Source organism: Hetaerina americana, unplaced genomic scaffold (genome assembly GCF_022747635.1).
Source record: "Hetaerina americana unplaced genomic scaffold, ioHetAmer1.1.p SCAF_6, whole genome shotgun sequence".
Taxonomy (NCBI): domain Eukaryota; kingdom Metazoa; phylum Arthropoda; class Insecta; order Odonata; family Calopterygidae; genus Hetaerina; species Hetaerina americana.
The window spans coordinates 38,624,411-38,647,525 of NW_027287205.1; the positions used below are offsets into that span (position 1 = coordinate 38,624,411).

General features: G+C 34.2%; 1 protein-coding gene across 1 annotated transcript; it reads right to left on the reverse strand.

The window, feature by feature from the left end:
• Positions 1–1,926: 1,926 nt before the first annotated feature.
• Positions 1,927–22,758, reverse strand: LOC139695375 (zinc finger protein 271-like). The gene is made up of 8 exons (XM_071594100.1): positions 22,532–22,758; positions 22,104–22,256; positions 12,740–13,182; positions 11,585–11,830; positions 9,986–10,231; positions 8,747–8,957; positions 5,792–6,501; positions 1,927–4,040 (listed from the first exon to the last, which is right to left on the reverse strand). The coding sequence occupies exons 1-8, from the start codon at positions 22,670–22,672 to the stop codon at positions 3,566–3,568; spliced, it is 2,625 nt and encodes an 874-aa protein (XP_071450201.1). The 5' UTR covers positions 22,673–22,758; the 3' UTR covers positions 1,927–3,565.
• Between the last annotated feature and the right edge of the window lie 357 nt (positions 22,759–23,115).

Sequence of the window (23,115 nt, forward strand, 5' to 3'; positions counted from 1 at the left end):
ATTTTTCTCATCCATATGGCATTTGTATTCCATCATAGCAATTTGAAAATATCAAAGTGATAATTTGAAAATTCCGACTTATTCCTTTGAATTTGTCTATCACTTGCCTCTATTATATTCTTATCGAATTCATTTTTTTTTAAATTTTCATTACAAGTAGACCCTTCCCGATCCACACTGCAAGATAAGGCTGTTCGTTGCTATGTAATTATGTCTATTAAAAGAATATGACTACGGTATATTTGAATGGGGTTATCAACCATTAACAAACCATCTGCAGTAAATGGTTGGACTCAGTCTGGATTATCTAGGAGTGTGGATGGGTAAGGGTCTACTTGAATTTTTTCCATGAGTTATTCTTAGGCATCACATCACTAGACCATTATGCACAACACTGATTGAATCTCTACCAACAGCTACTGACCATACTAACATGAAAAACGTAGAAAAATCTAATTTAGATGAAGCTCTTATTAATAAAGACATATAAACCCATCATCATCGTGTCATACCTTAAAATACTGGCACACCAACACTTTATTCATTCAATGAATTTGTCAAAAAAAGAACATTTTATCTCAATGTAATTTACTCATCTGATAAAATTTTTTCTTTCCAGAAATAGCTAATTGTACCCATGACTTTGGTCTCTTACTAGTAGAACAAGAAACTGACCATTAATGTTTTAGAAAAATATTCCTTATATGAATGACTTTATATTTTGTTAACTGTAATTGGGTAAGTTACAATAATGGGAAACATCAATGCAATGTTTGTTCAGATGATGTAGTCTAAATAATATTGATAGTGGATTTCATCTGCTCATTAAGTTTTTGAAGGAACATTTCACCAGTATTCCAGTAGGCTTCTTCAGCCTTCAAAAAAATATTGTTTAGATAATTTATTGAGTCTGTGAAAATGCAAAAGAATGAACTACTGTTAGCATTACACATCAAGTGAAATAAAGTTTAATGAACACGCATTTAAAATTTCAAATCTCTTGATGCCCTGGATATGGCAATAAAAAAATTGGAATTCAAAACTAGTAAAACAAGAGACAGGTGACAAATTCAATGGAATAAGACTGAATGTTCAAATGATCCCTTTGATATTTTCTAATTGCTATGATGGAGGACAAATACCATAATGACGTGAAAAACATGAGGGTCAAAGAATTAGAGTCTAAACATTAGAGTAGGGCAAAGGATGTTTCTTGTCCTTTTCATTAAAATATTTCAAATTCTAAGTCCAATTAGCAGCAGAAGAACCTTTAATATATATTACCAACCAACCGCAGTCATCACCCCAAGGTTGGTTTGATAAGCGAGGGTTGAGCTAACCCAATACCAAGCCCGGCAGTAAGTGAAATTTACATATAAGGGTATGGGGCCAGTTCCTTTCCCTGTCCAACCTATGATTTCCCTGGAAGATCTTGTACCCAAAAAATCATAGTTTGGGTGAATCTGAGTGTGCCTAAGGTTTTCCAGAATTGCAGCCTGGCTCTCCAGTCAGTGGCCCAGTGCTCTGCCCACTGCACTACAATATCCCATATAATTATACCAAATGATGTGGCCTTGAGGTGAAACCATGGTTGTGAAAAAAAAAATTCTAGTAGAACCTGCCAAGTTAATCTTCCCTCATTTACACCTGGTAAGACAGACTTTCACCAAGTAACGTCAGAGGCAGTGTCTGATAATTATAATATATTGCTAGCCAGTAAATTTGTGACTTAAAAAAGTGCTGTAACATTATATGTACATACTTAAAAACAGTAAGTACACTTACAGAATGCACTTCTTTCTAATGCTTAGTTTACCCCAGTATTTTTCTCATTTTACAGCAATTATTATCATAGCTCATTAAAAAATAAAATATGCGCAGTAGTTTTCACATCTATAAAGTTTTATTATTTAAAACAACAGTTACACTTATAATGGAATGGATACATGTATATAAAAGGAACAGCTCTAATTATAGGAACAGTGCGGCCAGAATCTATAAAATAATATTAAAATGTCATCTATATCAATCATAATTCCATTAATGCTAAGCATAAAATTTACTAATGTCAATCAACATTCGTAATCTTCCAATTCACACAGGCATGAGAATTAATTCAAGCAACATATAACAGTAAATAAAGTAAAAAATAAGTCTCATTCATAAGAATTCAACAAAAATCACATTAAAAAATTACAATGTCAGACTAATGTCCGTTGTCTCACAAAAAAATCCATCTAAAGAAAAATTAAAAAAATATGTAAATTAAGTAAACAATTTGATCAATCACAACTATAGAATTTAAGCCATCCTTATTACATTAAAATTTTCCTACAATTTGGCTTTACTTTCCGCGATAATAATTATGTATATATAAAATTCTGTTGTAAAAGCATGCATACAACAAAAAACATCACAAAATTGTTGGTCTAGACTGATTGTACACACATTATATTTATAAGTATTTGCCATATATATGGGCTGGCCACACCAATGTTTTACTATGATCTTAAGAGGAAAAAAGAAATAACTAGTACGTAAGTAAGCATTGATGCATAGGAGAAAAGATTTGCATTTTAAAACAACTATAAGCATCAGGAGAGGTTTAAGTAAATACCACATATTCACAATTTACTAGAACAATATAACTTAAAGCTGGACAAGTAAGTAATAATGCTGAAGCATTAATTACAGTAATAATAATAATTTCAGTTAATTGTTCGCATACAAAAAATAACAATTTATATTTTGGGGAAAATAATTACAAGGCAATCTTTTGGTTCCAACTTTGGAACACACCGTAACTTCAAATCATTAAAATCATTCCATTCAAACATTCTTTTAAAACACTTACAGTTAAAAGTCCAATAAATTTGCTACATTTCAAATCATTACACTTAAAAAAATGATGTATTGATTCATTAAAAGCATTAACCTCAAATCACTTGTTAGAACTCATCCTATTTAATCACTTTGAAGCAAGTCAACTCGATTAAAAAAAAGTCTGAAATTTTTTTTTTGCAATTTCATAACATACAATTTGAGTAACCTCAATTGCATTTAAGTACATACTCATCAAATTCACACACATCCATTACACCAGTCAACTTGAAATTTTTAATAGACTCATACTTCTTAGCAACCACTGATTATAAAATTTATACAATCATTATTGCATACCAAATCGGCTGCATATATAACCAATACGTAACAGATTTAACTTTTCATTTAAAACAACCAAAAAATAATAAAAAATTTATTGGGCACACAACAGTTGTCTCCATAACAAAAAAAATATGATCACATAAATTCTCTCTATATAAATAATATTTCTCTATTTTATAGCAACCCTACAGGGGAAACAATAACATCATTCGAGCCTTGATGAATAATGAAATCACATTATCAAACATACTTTTATGAAATGCAACCTTTATCGTGTACCTCTACAATTAATCAATAATAGCTTTTGATTAATTCCCAACGATTGTGGATTTAAAGGAGAAGTAACATGAAAACACTCCCTGCAAATTGTACTTTTAACCATTTAATTTACTAAGTATTCTCAAGCATGAACGCTACTATGCTTCACAAGATGTTTCTTTTTTGCAAACTCAACACCGCATACCTGACAAGTATGCACTTTGATCCTTTTCGATCCTTTTGAGCTTCTGTGGCTGACCTCCCCACTTGTTTCAGTCTTTTTAGCACCTCTGCCCTTAGAATGCTTCGCTCTACCTGTCTCGACACCCTCACCATTCATACTATCTCCAACTCCATCGACTAATGACGACAGAACATTCTCGGATCCATTCTCAAGTTGAACATCAACATTTGTGGCCTCGTAAGTTGAATTACCCTTTGACTTTTTACTCGAAGACTTCCTGGTGGGGTGAATCCCTATGACGACACCAGACCGAGCATCATCATCCAACACCGATGCAACTCTCGACGAGCCTTCCTCCATAGCCATGGCACTTTTAGCTTGATTTTGCTGATGCCGATTTTCATGTTTCCGGCATTGCTCGGCACGGCCAAACCTATGGATTACATGACAAAAAAAATGAAATGAGGTACTCACATGTAAACATTTATTCATGTTGCACTAGATAAAGGATCACATTCGCATCTCGACCATATTACAAACACTGAAATCACTGTGTCAAAATAAGTTACTCCAAAAGGTAACACAGATCATTTCCTGATACTTCTGTTATATTCATATATACCAAATTTTATAACCATAAGGAGTCCAAGGACTTTTACCTTAAAAGGATCATATTATCTTGTAGCAACACAAATAAATAAAACTGCTATGGATAGAAATTCCCTGGTTTTAAACAATGTTGTTTTGATTTTATAAGTCGTTGTTAATTGCAAGTAGCTATTAAATTATTTTGATAAGTCATTCATAAGTTTCATTAATAATAATTACCATGTCTTGGGATAGGTAAAGGTAAATTGGTAAGAAAATATTTCATAAAAAGAATATACTCCATCCATAGATTTACTGAGTTAGCTATTCACATTTATAAACCTTTTGACTACTGTGATATACAGCCAATATTTCATTGCTTAGGACTTCATAATTCTGCAGAGTACATTTCATTCATGTGCCCTACTAGAACAATGTTTCTTTTCCATATTTTTAATGCCATAAGTATTCTCTAGTCAGCATATAAATATTGAAAAGCAGTAAATGAATTCTGGGAGGCATATTACAATCTGTACAGAAAGGTACATATTTAAAAAAATTAGAACTTCAATGATCATAAAATATGAGCATAAATTCATCCTGTGGTAAATTGCATGTGAATACTGGCAAAAAGGCATCCCTAAATCAGTTATTAATTGGTATTCCACCATTTAAGGTTTTTATTGGATGGCCACACATACTAACTAACAATAATGTCTTTGCCTCTCCTAAGAAAACACATCCTAACATCCTACAAAACAATAAAAATCTTCAATTCCACATATTTCCTTTCTTGATTCCATTCGTCATGCATAACCTTTTCCTACCTCTCCTTTCCTTTCCCAACATTCTCTTCTTCATCACGGGCTTTTTCACTGGATTGACTTCCACTGAAGAAATATAAATCCAACTTAAGATATTTCTCTTGCTTCATTCAACAATTTTCGCCCTCTAAAATCAAAATATTTAAGGCTTGCAACTACAGAACTTAAATTGGTTTCTATTCATATGCATGTGCATGGGAAAAAATTAGTTTTTAAAGTTAAAAATTAATTGGTCCTCCAAAATGCAGAACTTAAATGCAGTGAGAGCGCAGCTTGCAAAGTTCATGTAATGTAGAATAGCATTATTGCATGAAAAATTATCTGAGTGTATTTAGGCCTGACAATCTACGACTCTAGAAACCAAAAAACCTTACAACTGATTAACAAAAAATATGCATTAATTTCCAAGCTGAAAACTGAATCTATATCCATAAATTCAAAGATTATACCATAGGTATTAATTAGGTGAGGGATAATATAAATACATACAATGGTTTAGGGTGGAATACATTATGATTAATAAGTTGATTTAACTGAATCAATTCCATTGATGAACCACTATGTATTTTTAATAAATTAATTAAAACGCTGGTCACTAAGCAGGTTTGATATGAGGATATATGAATTACATTTGCACCAACTAGTGCTGACAACAACATAAGATGTTTTAGATTTAGATAATGTTGCTGATGCTTATATTGAAAAATAAAATGTTGAGCATGCTGAAAGACTAATGGAAGAACAGTGAAGTAAGTACTCATTAGGCACTCACCTTTTACCACAGCAGTTGCAAACGTACGGCTTCAAACCAGCATGCACACTTTTCAAATGTCTCTCAAGGTTCTCCTTCCTCGAAAATGTTTGTGGGCAGAGCACGCAGGAGAAAGCTTCCTTCGCCGCATCCCTCCTGCCTGCAACCATTTCACATGAGGCATTCTCTGACACAAGGTGAGGGGGAGATGGAGATCGACCCCCGTTCGGTGACGAGTTTCCATCCCCATAGAGATCAGCCAAAGCCTCATCACTCTGCGGGATCATTGCCGACACGGCCTCTGCCAATGGATGCATCCTGCTTCTGTGCCTATCCAACTGCTCCTTACAGGAGAAACCCAGAGTGCAGTAGGGGCAAGAATAGCTGACTTTCTCCTGGTCGTCCAACCCCTCAATGACGGTGTCGACCACTGATGTGGGCATTGTCATTTCTGGGTCATCCTCAATGCGGACGACCTGCCTCGATGAGGACAATGTCAACGATGCAGCCTTCATCTGTTCCCGGAAGTGGCTTCGGCGGTGCCGCACCAAGTGCTCTCTCCGGGAGAAGGCTCGAATGCATATCTCGCACTCATATGGCTTCTTCGGCATGGCTTTCATCGCTTCCATCATTGCTGCTTTCCCTGTTTGTGCTTCCGACTGATGGATTGCCATGTTTGACTGGGAATCAGAGCCACCATTAGCCATGTCAGTTTTGTTCCCATTCTCCACCTGGAAAAAGTAGGTTTAAAAAAAAATGATCAAATGCACACAGTAAAATAGTAGTTCCCCCCACCAGGGGGGGGGGAGGGGGGGGAGAACTCCAGTTCTAGACCAACAAATGCCCCGTTTTTTATTTCTGAGCAAAACTTTTTCCACCTAAATTCCATAAGGGACACTGAAATTTTGGTTAACCTTTTTTCATAAATGAAAAACCATTACCAATGAGTTGTTTACCTTCAGGTCACTTCGGACAACTTGATGAAAGAAAACTGTAAAAAATATGTCACCCAGTTTACCCTTGCAAAAATTATTTAAAAATTTACTATTCTGCATCCTGAGCATTGCCATAGTAATGGTAACATTGATACCATAGCAGATATATTGTGTTTGCTGAATAAAATCTGTACTATCATAAATAAATGAATATTTCTCGATTGCATTATTCCAGTATAGTTATCAACTATTGCACATCCAAATACTGTTTTGGCTTCGGAAGAGATTTTTTTAAAATATTAATGGCATACAACCTGCTTGGAGTCTTGAATACTTTACATTTATCATAAAGAATGGTAAACAATATCCATGAAGCAATGCCAAGTGAAGGCATGAAGCACGAATAAGGAGTTAATGGTACATAGAAACTCTATATATTATTGTTTTTGCTATTGAATTCCAGTTTTGATGACACTTTTCAGGATTCATTAATACTAAGTATGTGCTTTCAGGCTACCAAGAAATTGCCTAATTATTCAAGGTGATTATTTTTCAATTTAACCGAAAGATTTTCTGGTTTCATTAATAGGGTTCACCTGTACAAGAATGGTATAGGGAGGAAGAATTTATTGGAATAAATCACCAAACAGCAGCAAATCTGGTAATCCCTAAAATATTTGCAAGTATCATTTCCAGGTGGCTAGTGAAGAAGAGTAATGAGTCTAAAATCAATAAACTATCAAAAATAGAAGAATTCAAGTATCATACATAAAATTAAGTGTATAAACATAAAATAACAGCAAGACATTCCAGTCCAGTTAACATCTATTTGTCCAAAAGATGATACTAAAATAACTTATTGGGCAGCTGAAACTTACAGAGAGAGAGAGAGAGTTCATTTGAAAAATGTGTCCAAAAACTCACTTTTCAAAAAAAAACATGAAGTTTCCCAGAAGAAAGCTTAGGGGAGTTCAGTATCAATCACCTAAATCTACATAAGTTAAAATTTTGCACTCTTAAAGGAATGGGACTAAGATGTAATTGTTCTATCTTCTTCAATCTTTACAGGCTTTGACAAAAAATTAATGCACACCTATTTTCGAAAAATATATCAACTGGTCCAAAAAACATCCTTGCAACAACAGTACAAACCATTAGTAACAAAATCACTGCTTAATCAAATGGTTACACTTATGGTCTTCAAAACCACTACAAAGTCTTTTGGAAATATTAATTCTCTGAGGGAAGAAAACAAGGGTTGTGATTATTATATAAAATTCGGTTCCCTTCATTGATTTCAATCTTAACATATCTTAAAATTACCAACAAATCTCAGAGATGGCTTATTTTGTACATAACAGACTAATTATTTTAATATTACCACCAATTTACTATGTCCATTTATTGTGTGATCAAGAATTTCTCTAAAAGTGGAAAATGTCCTGTTTTTCATACATAATAGGTTAATTTGTACTGAAAAATTATGCTCATTACATGTACTAACCACAAGACCCCAACTAATTGCATATTGAGATCAGATATGTGATGCTTAGCATATTGGGTTTAAGAAGGAATGATACAGTATCCTTCTAGCTATGACCTCTAGATAGAATCTTCACAAAGGGTAATCTAGCATAGCTGCCAAAGATTCTAAGAACATATTGTCCATTATTTCCAGGGTTTCAGCCCTGAAACTTCAGTAACTATGCAGGATTTAACCTGGTGAAGATCCCAAAAACAATTCATCACAAGTATATGCTGAAAAAGCAACAAATTTTTCTTCAGTGTTCTTCTTAATTTTTATAAAACTAACACCCATTTCTCAACTGCAACCTTCGAATGTAGGAATCAGTAAACGTGTACTCTGTAAATGTAGTGCATGGCAGACAGAGTTATCTTGCAGTGTCTCATAAAAGGCCTTTGAATGACTGCTGTCAATGGATCTCATCAAAATTTTATCAAATAGAGGATGGGGCCTCCAAGAAATGTAATTTCTCATCAGGAAATGTTTTCCTCACCATCCCAAAATTAGGAAACCAACCTCGTTGGGGTCTTTCTCTTCATTTCCGTGGCTGTACGAATCTTCAAGCTTTATAAATGCTTCTGGGTGATGACATCTCTGGTGCCTTGCAAGGTGCTCTTTACGTGTGAAAGGTTTCATGCAAGCCTCACATTGAAAGGGCTTTTCTCCCACATGCAGGCTCATATGGCGTTGTGCGTGTTCTTTGCGACAGAAACCTTTGCCACAAAGCCTGAAAAATGATGTACACCATGTTAAAAATAATATTTAAAGGCTACACAAATCTTATTCTCAATTTATTCCATGCTGTACTTAATCCAAAAACAAATATTGTCTGTGAGGAATGCAAAGTTTCCATAATTGGTTTGGACAAAATAGATCCTGAGTAAGTTTGTTTGAATATTTTCATATGCATCATTTTCTTTAATTTTTACAGTTCACACTTTCATTGTAATATATGTGTTTCTTTTAAATGACACCCATCGCCCATCACTGCTTCAATCATAAGGCATTTTAGCGAGCCAAGTGACATTACATTTAAAAAAATTAGTTGGTGCCTATCTTGAGCAGAATGAAGTTTGTAAAATCAAGATTCACATGTTTTTATGCTAGGATTATGCTCTGAGTAATGATTATTATTATTAAGTAATCTACTGGTAAGGGTAGGTTTTGGATGGACACAACTACCAGATAAATATTTTGTTTCTACTAAGAAAACACAACCCAACATCCTACTCTACAAGTCTCTCTTCATCTCTAGGTACTTCCTTCCTCCATTCATCCTGTTCAACATCCCTCTCCTATTCCTACACTTTCCTCATTTGCCTAACATTCTCCCTTCTATTACATTCTTCAACATCCCACTGTCGATCAATATGCTTTCCATCCATTTTTCCTACTTCCTGAGAGATGATATGCGAGTAAATATTAATATAGGATTGTGATTCAAAGCTTCTGTTTCAATAATCCCTCAAACTTAAAGGGCTAATGTTTGATGACACAAAATTAGGTAACACACTGCTGGCTGAACCTGCATTCAAACAACAAAACATTTAATTTTAAACCCAACTGGAAAATTTCCAGTGTTCATTCATTCACATACCCGCCAAAGTCACCTGATTGGTGATGGCGAGAATATTTAATGAATGGAATGGACTACAAATATTACAATGAAATAAGAATCAAATTTGACCACATTCTGGATTTACATCTTCATGAAGCATTAGCACACAGAAAAATCATTGTAAAGGCTATATTTACCTGCAGACAAAAGGTCTGGCTGCCAAATGGGTCTTCTCATGGCGAACCAAGTCACTTCTTCTGTAGTACCGTTTTCCACATCTAAGACACCCATAAGGTCTCTCTATAGGGTCCCTGCCTTGGTCAGTGCTGGAACTTCGAACCCTAGCGCCACTGCGTCCATTTTCCATCATATCTCCCGCACCACTTAACATAAAGCAATTTCCACATAAAGCACAGGGAAATGCTCTTTTACCAACAATATACCTATTGGCAAATTAATGAGAAATGTGTGAATGAAAGAGTCAACTCCAACATAACCATTCTTCTCTAGTAACTAAGACATTATTATAAAACAATCATCATTATATTCTTTCAAAATCTCTCCAAATTTAAGTGAATGAATAATAATAGTCAAAATTTAACACAAGGAATCCACAAATCCGTCTATGATTATAAATCCTGGAACCTATGGAGACTCAAATAGTGCCTGAGAATGGAGTCTTATAGTATTTCTAGTGAAAATGGTACATATACTTTTCAATACAAGCAATAAGGATGGTCTCATTTTATTTTATCTTTAAGGATAGAATATTATCCTCTCCCCATCAGTTAAATATGTTACAATGACCAGACTAATAATATTTAAAATAAAAAATTAAATTAATTATTTTGGGTTGCTGATAAAAACCTAAGAACTCATGCCTTGGAAATACACTGGCTTCAAAATAGCCAAAGTTTACCTCTGGTTGAACTGTGTGGTGGAGAAGGGCATGTCAATCAGGAACCAAAAATAAATTCAACGACACACAGAGAATGGTCTGCCTATACATATACTATTTTTACTTCAATGGTGAAAGCAATATTCCAGATTTTTTCCTCCTTTTCCTGTTTCAGTAGCTTATTTTAATATTTCACTCACTGCCCACTCCATGCCAAAACAGAGATACTACAATTTCCACAATGCTTCAGACAGGAATTGGAATAGAGTGGATTACCAAATGTGCCCCGGGCTCTAGTTTTTTTTTTAAATTATGCATGAATACACATCCTCAGGCTTATTCAAAATTTTAGATTCCATCTTTTATAAAATGGCAATAAGCAAGACAAATTACACAAACAGCATAAATGATAAGTCTACAAAGAAAACTATTATAAATGAACAATGATGACAGAACTGTCAAAATATGTTATGAGCAGTCATATATACTAGTTCAAGTCAATCCACGGGGTGGTAATTCACGATGGAAAATATCATTAGACTTGATAAGAAAATGAAACTCCTATGTCCTAACTGGTGGACATATCTGGGATGGCCAATCTGAACAAAAATGAGGAATTCTAGGCTCAAATCTAATTCACTCACATCAAATATAATCAAACTGATTATTTCCTGATGATTTTCCACAGAAAAGTAAAATAATTATGCTTTATAAATTCAATGAGTACCCATTTGAAAAATTTTAAATTTAACAAGGAAAATCTTACAATGAGATTATTAAAAAAAATAGGGATTGCAATAATTCTGATTTAGCAAGTATTTCCACTTTAAACTAATTTTTCTACACACTACAACAAAACATAGTCATAAAAATCTCATGCATAAATCACAGCATTTACCTCCTATGTGTTACGACCGCTGTTCCTTGAACATCATTCCTATAATCACCCAACACTTTCTCGAACACATCCCATACCGGAGGCAGGAACTGCCTCGACTGTTTCATTATGACTGTATCAGGCTCGACTTCTGTTTTTATTCCATCAATAATATTCTCACTGGGACTTAGGCACTCACCATCCTTGGTAACTGTGTTATTTGGAATTTCTCCCTTAATGAAGCTAAAATCTCCAGCGCTATTAGGGCTGAAAATATGACAAAAGAGAAAAATTATCGAGCATGAGTTTCAGGAAAATCTAAGGACTATCTTTAAAGTCATACATTTTGGCAAAAGATAAAAACATTAGTGTACAGGTTACAAACTTTGATTGCAGCTGAATAAAATTAGTATTATGCTGTACAGAGAATCAAACCAAGGGCTTTCAGCTGGATAGCCCAGAGGGCAAATGTCTACAGTTTGATCTAATCAGGTAAACTTACATTAACAGCAACCAATTCAGCCCTTTGTAGCATTTAAAAGGGAATCTGAGGATATTCTATTCCCTATTAAGAGTATGGGATAGGGAATTGCCAATAGTCTAACCAAAATTTAGTAAATAGATAAAACAGTAAGACTTGAAAGATTAATGAAGGATCTCAGGTTTTCCCGGCATATGGTATTCAAGAAGTTCTCTCGGGTTTCCCACCGGGTCAGGTTGCAGTACACTGACGTTTCGAAGGCTGACTCTGCCATCGTCTTCACCCCGAAGACGATGGCAGAGTCAGCCATAGAAACGTCGGTGTACTGCAACCTGACCCAGTGGGAAACCCGAAAGAACTTCTTGAATACTTGAAAGATTAGTTTAAATAGTGTATTTAAATGTCCAAATAAACAAACAAAAGCAGAATTCTTAATTGAATATAAAATAAATTAATTTCATTATAATTATATTTTACACAGTTTGTTTGAATTTATAACGACACAGATTTGGATTTTGGGTACTCCAACAGCTAGGATTATATCAAAACATCTAACCTAATTAAGTAACATCTCAGGAGCAAAGATTATGCCCACCCATTCTGCCTTTGGGTTGCCAGGTGAGCATGTTACACTAATTGGCCTAAGTCAACAGTGTCTAAACGTTCAATTTGAGTGAAAACAAGCAGTCACTTACGGAAATAGATTTTCTATACTCCAGTTGGCCCCTGCAAGGAATTTCTCCTCTTTTATGAGAAGATAATCCTCTGGATGAATGTCACCAAGCTGTGGCAAGAGCACTTGAGACAGGTTCGCCACAGGGCTCAGAGGTATCGGGAGGTCTCCGAGCGGTTCGCCAATGATAGGGTCCACCTTGTCATCTGCCACAATATCACTCCCAATCAACTCCATCACATGTGTGGGGGAGGGAGTCTTTGTTCGCTCTTGGGCCTTGTAACCCTTCCCACGTCTCATCTTCTTCCCACCCTCACTGGGCAACTTCTCATTGTTCTTCTTTTTTCTCCTTCCACGTGGCTGTTTCTCATTCTCCTTCTTCGATGTACCCTCCCCAACCTCTGCAATACAATCAGGATTCGCTGCATCCGACACCCTTGTGCTGGTACCTTCCTCAAGGCATATCTGTGAAGAAATACACATGACATTCCAATATATTTGACGAAATTCCTTTTCTTTGGCTTTGATAAAATAAAACCCTTTTTGAGTGCCAGATACTGGCATAGGTATTGTTGTACAATACTAATTCAAAAAGTAATCCACTAAAACTGGAGTTAACAAATGGAATATGAGTTTGATAGGTGAGGATAGGTGCCCCTGAAGCTGGGGGTGCTCAGAGGTAACCCTAGGAATTGAGCCCCTCTGGTTGGTTGCTCCATGTTCTACCCTCAGGGTTAGCAAGTCCCATCTCAAAATGATAATAACAATATATTATATTTTTCCTATTGAGCATTCAACATAAACACTTTGTGTTTTGGCGATTCAAAGTCATAATTTGGCCAATATTCTTTTCCATTAATTATTTTGAAAAAAAACTAAGTTCAATGTTACTTTGCAATGTATCAAAAATATATTTTTGTTGATGAGAGTAAAAAAGAAAATTTACACTTCCACAATAAAAATTTAATATTTCCCCATAAGTTTCTTTTTTACCCTCATCACAAAGAAATTCCACAAAGTTAAACCTGAAACTGTTATGTTTATATTTTTGTGTCTACATATAAGCATTTTCCTACTTATGTTTTACATAACTCTTCCAACTGTTATAAATTTGATTCCACGTTGATATCTGCCCAGTATCTAGTATTCAGATAATCCATCAAAATTATCGAGTAGTAAGCAAGATGGTATTATTCGGTCACATGGACTATATTTTTATTATTATTTCAATTTATTTTCATTTAATTGAATTATATCATTTTATCATTCAAATAAAAATGCAATATAATTCATTTATATTCAAATAAATTGAAATAAGCAATAAAAATATAGTCCATGAGACCCAATAATACCATCTTGCTTACTAGTAGACAATTTTGTTGGATTATCTGAATCCTAGATACCTATAACAATAATAAATGCTTTTAATCAGATTGTAAATTCCGATCATGACCCTCAGCTCTTAAAACTTAATTTTTGCATGGAGCAGCTATCAGCATGGAATCAAATAACCAATAGTTGTTAGGATTGTATAAAACATAAGCAGGAAAATGCTTAAACTGTATTTCCTGTCCCATATGATACACTGTGATTTTTTTAGATTAGAATTCAAAAAAATACTTGGACCAGACAGAGAAGGATCAAAGTCTATCAGTGTTAACAATTAATATGAATAAAAATGAATGGTTACATAAAAAAATAAGCAGCTACACATACGTCAATGTTTATTCATCGTAGAATCCTATAAATTCAACATCATTAGGCCAAATGCTTTTGGCTGCCTTGAAGGGTAATTCACAACTTCAAGTTTAAATGCAATACAGTAAGACAATCATCTATCTTAATGTACCATGAGAGGTTATTATCATTTCAACTTTTTATGCTATGCTTAGTTTTTGTTATTATTTTGATATTATCAAACTTGTATCGAAAGCAACCATTTTCTATGTCCATGTGACACCTTTATATTACTTAAGGTTGAAAGCTCATGGACTCCTGAGTTTCTCGGGAGAGATAAAATATTACATCTGATATATTAGCAGAGGGGTGACATCCCCTTCATCTCAATGTGCATTATGTTTAGCAACAGCACCACATGTTAAATGAAACTAAACATGCTTCATGGTATAAATTTATGATTTATTTGAAAATTTTATCAGGAAGTACTTTCAAAAAAATATTAAAACTCTGTCACTTACTACTGACTCAAAATTGTAATATTATCAAAATTTGTAATGAAGTCAACCATTTTCTATGCTTGATACGGGATCAAATACTTAGCAGAAAGTATTTCTCTTGCAAATGCATTCATATGTTGAAGTTATAACTATATACTGCCCATAAGAAGCAGGCTAATTTAAAAGCATACTTCCAGTTCATTAATATAATAATGAAATATATTTATTGACAGCTGTCAACAAGATAATAATAACCATTATTATTATTTGATAGTCTACCATTCAAAATAGATCATTGATGGACACAAAACTTAACAACCCTTCATTTCATAAACTCACCCAAGACACAAAATGATGACCGTCACTGAAATTGACCCTACTTCTATCATACATACTTTCTATCTCCCCTATATCACACCTTCAACATTTCATCGCCAATCAAAATGTTCTGCACCAAGCTATTTAGCCTCCTTTGGATTACCACTAACAATCCTCTCTCCTCCCCCACTTTGCCTAGCACATTGTTTGTTTTCTTTTCTGTCCATTTCACATTTTCCAAACCCACATCTAAAAAGCCTTCACAATTTATGCCCATCATCTTGCTTCAACAACCAAGTTTCCTCGCAATATAAAACAATAGTTTTATTGCTACTGATTTTACACCACATCAAGATTTTCACTAATATTTTCTCAACGTCTTTACCCAAAATCCCTCTCATCAACTTCTTCCTCCTCATGGAAGCTTCTTTGCCTCACACAATTCTTCTTCTAATGACCAAAAACACTCGCAAGATAAGTAAACCATTTTACCAGCTATTTTAACATTTAACTTAGCCTTTCTCCTTCTTGAAAACCTCATGATCTTTGTTTTGTTCACACTCGTAAATGATCGTAAATGCTTGACTGACTGGTTATATTTGAACTTAAGCTTCATCCTTGGCAAATCAAACTGAGTCTATGGATTCCGAACACACCTACTTTTACTCTTGCCTCACTTCATTTTACATCTTACATTTTCTTTAGCTTCTTCTGTCCTTTCACCGCATTTAACCACTAATGCTTTCATGGGGCACGCATCAGTCTCTGGTCATTTTAGCTTACACCTATTCATTTTAGTACATGTAGCATTATATTCCAGTCCACTCTGTCAAAAGCTTTCTTTGGATCCATGAATGTAGACAAGGTTACTCAGGGCTTCAGCATTCCTTTTCTCTGGAAGTACAATGAGAACAAGAATAGCTTGTACTCCTGATTCTAGAATAGAACTGCTCCCCTGCTTCTTCTCAATTGAAATATGTCCTCATTTACATATTCTCCCTTCCTTGGTAAATTATTCTTACATTGACAAGTTTTAACCATGGATCATCAGAGTAATTATTTTACACTTTTCACATTTGAATGACATTCCTCCATTTAGTTTAAGGATGAATATGAGGGTGGTCTCAGAAGCACCCAGCCTGACCTAGATATGGTGGCAGTTGTTTGAAAAATATCACTGTATTAGAAAGTACCCAATCTATACATACATACTTATTTATACTGTACACAGAACTACAAAAAAAACTTATTCCTCTTTCATTACACTTCCCTACTCTATAATTTTCTACTTTATTATCTTCTTGACCTTGATTGCACTACATTTACCCAAGATGAATAGATTTTTTTTCTTCCCTTACAATCTTTACTATTACTTAAGTGATAGTGTTTAATGTAGAGTTATGTTTTGTTAGGAGAGGCAAGGAAATGGTTGCCTCAACATTTGGTAACTAGTGTCCATCCAAAACCTACCTTAATTGATAGATTACCAATAATAACTTAAGTGATACCATTTCAAAGATCCTCCAATTTGCCACTTTTAATGAAGTTTGCTACCAACATCTTAATTTCTATCACAATGTCATCGGTGGGTTTTGTCTCCAACTTCATCATATCAATGATTTCTTTGTATTGATGGAAACCTTCAATTCCTATAGTGGCAATCTTCTGCAGTACCATTAACCCCCAGATTCCCATTGACTGATCTTTTGAGAACTACCCCTTAGCTACAACTCCACATCATCCTTCTTAGAGTCATTTCATTTATACCTAATGTATTTAATCTTATGCTCCAAAATGCTACTTTTATATTCTCGAAGTATCTATAGTGATCAAACATTCTACATCCTAATAACCCACTGATAAACTCATTTAAATGAATTAATTTGATTGATAGGCAACCCCCACCCAGACATCAAAATGGCAGACTAGTTTGCCTCTGCAATATTTTACTTTGGAGGAATCCATCACACCTGTTATCTAAGACAATAAAAGGTGAACATCAAGTGTTGGTGAGCTGATGCTCCAAAGAATAGTAATGGGGTGGTTTCTGGTAGTCTTCCACAGCGCTGCATTTACATTAATACATAGTATATGAATGTAAAGTTATAATTAATAAAAAAAGGAATTAGCAACTATTATTCATTAAATAAGCAATGGTATTTTCACATAAGCAGCAATGGCACTGCACAACTGCAGAGCAATTATATTAAATGGCTGTCATTTCTGACTACAATGACCAGATGAATTGGTTTATAATTTCACCTCAATGTAATAAATTGATATTGAAATGATTGAGGATGTGGGAATGGAGAATCTGTAATCCATAATTTTTGGATTATTTGCCCATTCAGTTCATTACAAGTACACACATAAATTGGATCCCAGAATGATTTCTCAATCCTATGGATTACAATGAGAGATTTAGTTTCCCCAAAATAGTAGCACATGTGGCACAAAAACTTTACAATTCCATCAGATGTAACAGGTTTATTGCTATTAGAATACATTGTCTGTGTAAACTAAAAGATGCAGTAACTTACTTTCAGCTAGGAGAAATGGACCCCAGGATTTGATGGAGTATAAATACAAAATATGTAAATCAAAATGTATCTATATAGAGCAAAGAAATGTATTTATATGATTTCATGCTAGAGAAGATGTACAACTCTATGATGGAGGATTTTCAGATGCTCATATGGAGAATTATGGACAAAATTAGCTGAATAGATAAAAATAATAGAGGTAAGTGGTAGACATTTGAGGAATTTCTAAAAATTAATTAGGGGAGATTGTTAGGAAGTGGGAACTTGGAGGCTATGATTGAAGATGGGATGTTAACTAAGTAATGAAGCATCAAAAGTTAGCTCAAACGCTACGATATTTTTTAAGGCATGATTGTATCCATTCATCAGAGCTTTCAGTCATGAAATTTTATATTGCAATCCAAAGGCATAATGGCTACAAACTATTCAAAGGGAACTCTTTAACACAAAATAACTCATTTTACATATGCAATGAAACAAATATTATTGAAGGAAAATAAAAAAAAATCAAAATACTTTATTGATCATTCATTTTCAAAGCTAGTATATGCTGTATTATGTTTTACCTGAACATTTAACTCACAATGGCTTTTTTTTACCTTAGGATCCGATGAAAAACCAAACTGTTTGCCTTCCAAGTCTGGACAGGCCAAAAGAGATCAAGAATCAATCATTTACTCTTAGAATACAAATGTTGCTTGAGAAACCATTATCTGCCTCACATGCCCTCATGAAACTTATGATATTTCTCAGGTAAATAGAATCCCTTAATAGCTACATATGTGACAATCTTTATGGAATGCCATAAAACATATGGCATTGCTTTTAACAAAAAGCCCTGGAAAATGAACATTCTGATACGGTTCAAGCTGACCCACTACCTATATATCAGCAACAGCACTTATTTATTTACTACCATTATTTCCATTCAAGGCCAATTTTGATTTGGGCACAAGAAATCATGAAGCACGACTTTCAGTATAAAACTAATAAATAAGATACCAATGATAAAATTAATATAAATAAAAAGTATGATACATTTGCATTTAGCAGGACATTCAAATTCTCAGATTATCAAAGGTAATGAAAATGTATTAAATTAAAATGAGGCTCATAAAATTCATTCAAGTTCCAGTAGTTCTCATATTGCAAATGATGATACTGTAATTATTAAGCCAGTATTTGGTAGTTCATCATCCTTCTTAACGTAGTTTCAATTAAAAAGAATTCAATACATCCCAAATAATTTGGGGCTTGTTGAACTCTATACGTTGAGCAATGTTTAACATAATTGCTACACTAGACAGGAATGCCAGAATTTTATAAACGGAAACGTGATAGGCACCTGACAGTTTATTCTATATAAACAACTAGGAGAAACCATTTTGTTTATAAAAATGATAAATAAAAACGAAACAATTGCAGATTAATGATGAGATTGGAAATTTAAAACTTAAAACCCAAAACCTTAGTTTTATAACAACAACAAGATGAGTGGATATTCTCAAGTTTTATAGTATTTATCAAATATACTGTTGACTATAAATATTTTAAATAGCAAGCATATGCATAATGAGGCGACCAGACTAATAAAAAATATTCTAGTTTTGACCTCACCAGGCTATGATATAATTCTAATGGCAGTAAAATCAGTGAAATCATTTTTACTCAACATTAAAGATGATACCTAATATTATTGAAGGTTTTTGGGTTACAATATGTGAATCAATAAAGTAGTCACTGAGCATATTGCCCTTCATCCTTGCAAAAAGATTACGGCCATTTCATTCGAGGCATTTAATTCCAAGCCAAATATCACAATGATATTGTCTATGAGAATAATTGTATCGTCTTAGGATTTCACCATGCTGAAGATTTTTATGCCAAGTCCCTTACAGAGCCTATCTTTTCGAGGGTAAGTTCTGGTCAGCTGAATTCAATTTTTCTTTCATTCAGACCTGTGAAATGCAAACTGAAGTGACCTTGAATGGCTTAATAAGCCTAGCACAGCTTTTTTCTCCAGTGCAACACAAGTTAAAACTTAATACTATTATGAAATATTGAAGTGAATGGTCCTCAAGATAAGGAACAGAACTAAAATGAGCAAGAGATAGTATTAAACATTTATGTAAATTTGATTAGCTTTTTGTTTTAATTAATAATTTGACTTGTCTATTTACAAGAAGTGCAAAAAGAATGTGAATCACCAGAAAGTGGAGGGGAATTATAACATGAAACTCTCCTTCACTTCCATGGTGGATTCTAATCAACACAAAAAAGTTTATACAACAAACTGTGTCTATCATTTAACCATTAATTAAAATAGGAAAGGGTTATACAATGACCAATCTTTTCTCAGTGAATGGGAGGAATTTAAGAAAAACTTCACTGAAAACTAAAACTTTGTACGTAAATTAGGACACTCACAAAAACTTGCTAGTCAGGCCAACTGAGGCAATGTTGCTTGTCCCTAGTGAAACGCATGTGGAAAAAATTACCCTCAACAGTAAAGTGGTGGTATGCGGGCAGAGATTCAATGTTGAAGCTTAATTCCACAAATGAAAAAATCTTTAGAACTATAAAAAAACCATGAACACAGTAATCAACCTGAAGGTCAGTTTGGTTGGTGATGGTAGAGTTCACCCAGTACTAAGCCCTATACGGCGTGTGAAATTCACACATCAGGGTAGGGGGGCCAGTTCCTTTCCTTGTACTGGTTATGGTTTCCCAGGAAGATCTGGTACTCGAAAAATCATACCTTGGGTGGAGCTGCAGGGGCCCAGAATTGCCCGGGAATCGAACCCGGGACCCTCCAGTCAGTAGACCAATGCTCTACCCCCTGGACTACTACGACCCACTTTTAGAACTATATACAGGTTATATTGTCGGAGGGTTCTACATTATCCCTCCCTTTTGTCTACTGTTTGATCTTTGCAAAACATCTGACAGAGACAATGGGTTACTGGTTTAGGGTTTTGCCATACACAAGGTGTATTGTGCCAAGTATCACATACAGAACTTTCAGTTCAGTGTCACAAACATAATAGGGATAAGAAGTAAATTGAAAGATACAGTAAAATATATATTGATGGGGTTTAGGAGCTGATGCATTTCCATTAGGGACAATGATCCTATTCAGTGTCCTGATTATACAGCCTACAATGAATGCAAAATATTGCATAAACGTCCACATGATGCTGATGTAAACCACCATGATCATGAAAACCACCAATTCCAATCATCAACACTGCATATACCTACGCTCAAAACTGACACTTTTTAAAAATTATGCTTGCCATTTAATATAAGACAAGTTTATCATCACTTACCTGTAACATATTCCCCACCACATCTAATTGTGGAAAAGATTCAGAGGCATTCATGAGGTAGCAACCCAAGCTCAAAATGAAAAGTGAGATGATACTACTTTTGAAGGAAGTACAACTTCCAATGAACCTCTTCTGTAAACTCAAGGTGATCAAAACAACTTGGTTCGGGATTTAAATGGTTCAAAAACTTGCTGAATATTAGGTTTCTAAACTGAAAGGATCGAATCTACTACATCAATAACTCTCACATTTTAAATGTTTACATTAAATGATTTCCTGCGTGCATACATGTAAATGTACACACTTCAGCTAGATGGTTCTAAAATACCCTGAATGAATACAATAAACCAGTTAAATATTTAAATTCAGTGGGTGAAGTCCAACTAGGATCATGTTTTTATATGTGTATGAAAAGGCTAAGTCTTCCCAATTGAATTATAAATACTCTACTGGAACCTATTCATGATTTCACTAAGAAAACGGTCAAATCTTTTCCCTCCTCAATTAGAAGATTGATAATCACATACATTTGGGCATTTCTGGTTGATTTATTTTACTGTGCCGGTGGGAAAATTACGTTGAAAGTGAAATACACATATAGAATAAAGTAGTTAAAGGAAAACAGTCTCGCAAAGTAATACTTGTTGATATTTTTTATGGGTTACAGGGCAATTGAAACACTTTTTCAATCTCAATAATTCACTCATTATAGATAACGTTCAGGATTCGAGATTGCTAGTATGTATTCAATTTAAATATGCTATTAATAAGTATATGTGGATTATGTTAACCCTTACGTAAAGAAGTACAACATGCCAAGTGATCCAGAATAGTGGCAAATACGTGCGCTTCTCATATGTTTAACCACTGGTCTCACTTTAAAAAATACAGCTTGTCGATTTAAGACTTCGCATTAACCGTGAAAGGAAGGATATTCATTGTAATATTGTGCATAGAATAGAAGGTATATGGAATTAATGCGGGTCAGAGATAAATCATTCACCAGATATAAAACATACCTCTGGTTCGTGAGGAAAATTCTGTTCTTCTTTTAGAAATGCTTCCAATGTACCTTCAGCTTTTACGCAAGCTTCTCTAAAGTTATAAAAGCTCTCCAATTTGGAGACACAGGGTAGGCAAACTACTTTAGGTAGATTATCTTCTCTATGTACCTGAAATGTTTACAAATGAAATCATTTAAAATTCATAATTATTGCTTAGTTCATAATAAAAAACTAATAAGCTGCACAAAATAGAATAAAATACTATTTTCACTCAGTATTTCTTCTTCTACGACCAAAGGCGTCTAATCGCAGAAGGTCCCAAAAGCCAACTATAACCTTGTATTTTTTCAACGGTAAACCCTCTTGCGAGCAAAAATATTTAATTTTATTATTAAATATTAGTTCCATAATTTAAAGTGAGAAAAAAATGTATAAATACTTACAAAAATTGGTAAACATATCCTAATTTTACTGGCTAACTGACGTACTTCTCCTTCATCGCCAAATATGTGCAAGTTGTCATGTTCTACCGACGTACAAAGCCGACATAAACCTTCGAATTTGTTTTGCCTAACAGCAGACATTGCGATTCATTTATAAACATGAAATTCTAAAGAAAGAGGTGAAGCCCTAGTATTTCTGACATCATTGACAGTTCACATGTACTATCCTTTATGTTGATCGGGCGTCAGCTGTTTGTAAACACTGCACAGCAGCGACGAGCTCTCGTAGTACTTGAAATGGCCACCAGGAACTATCGAACTTGGAACACCAAGAAAGCCAGTAAAAATAAGTTATAATCTTATCACGGCCAAGCTATTGAATAAGTAAGTATTAATCGGCCGCGATGAAGATTGAATACTAAATATAATGCATTTCATAGGGTAATGCCATTCCAATTTTGTTTCAAGTGTTTCGTTCGGAGACGGTTAATTATTTTGGCCGAGACAAACCTTTCAAAAAATATTTCAGATCAAAAATGATAATTCAATGCATTTATTCTTGCAAAAAATGTGGATAAATTTTA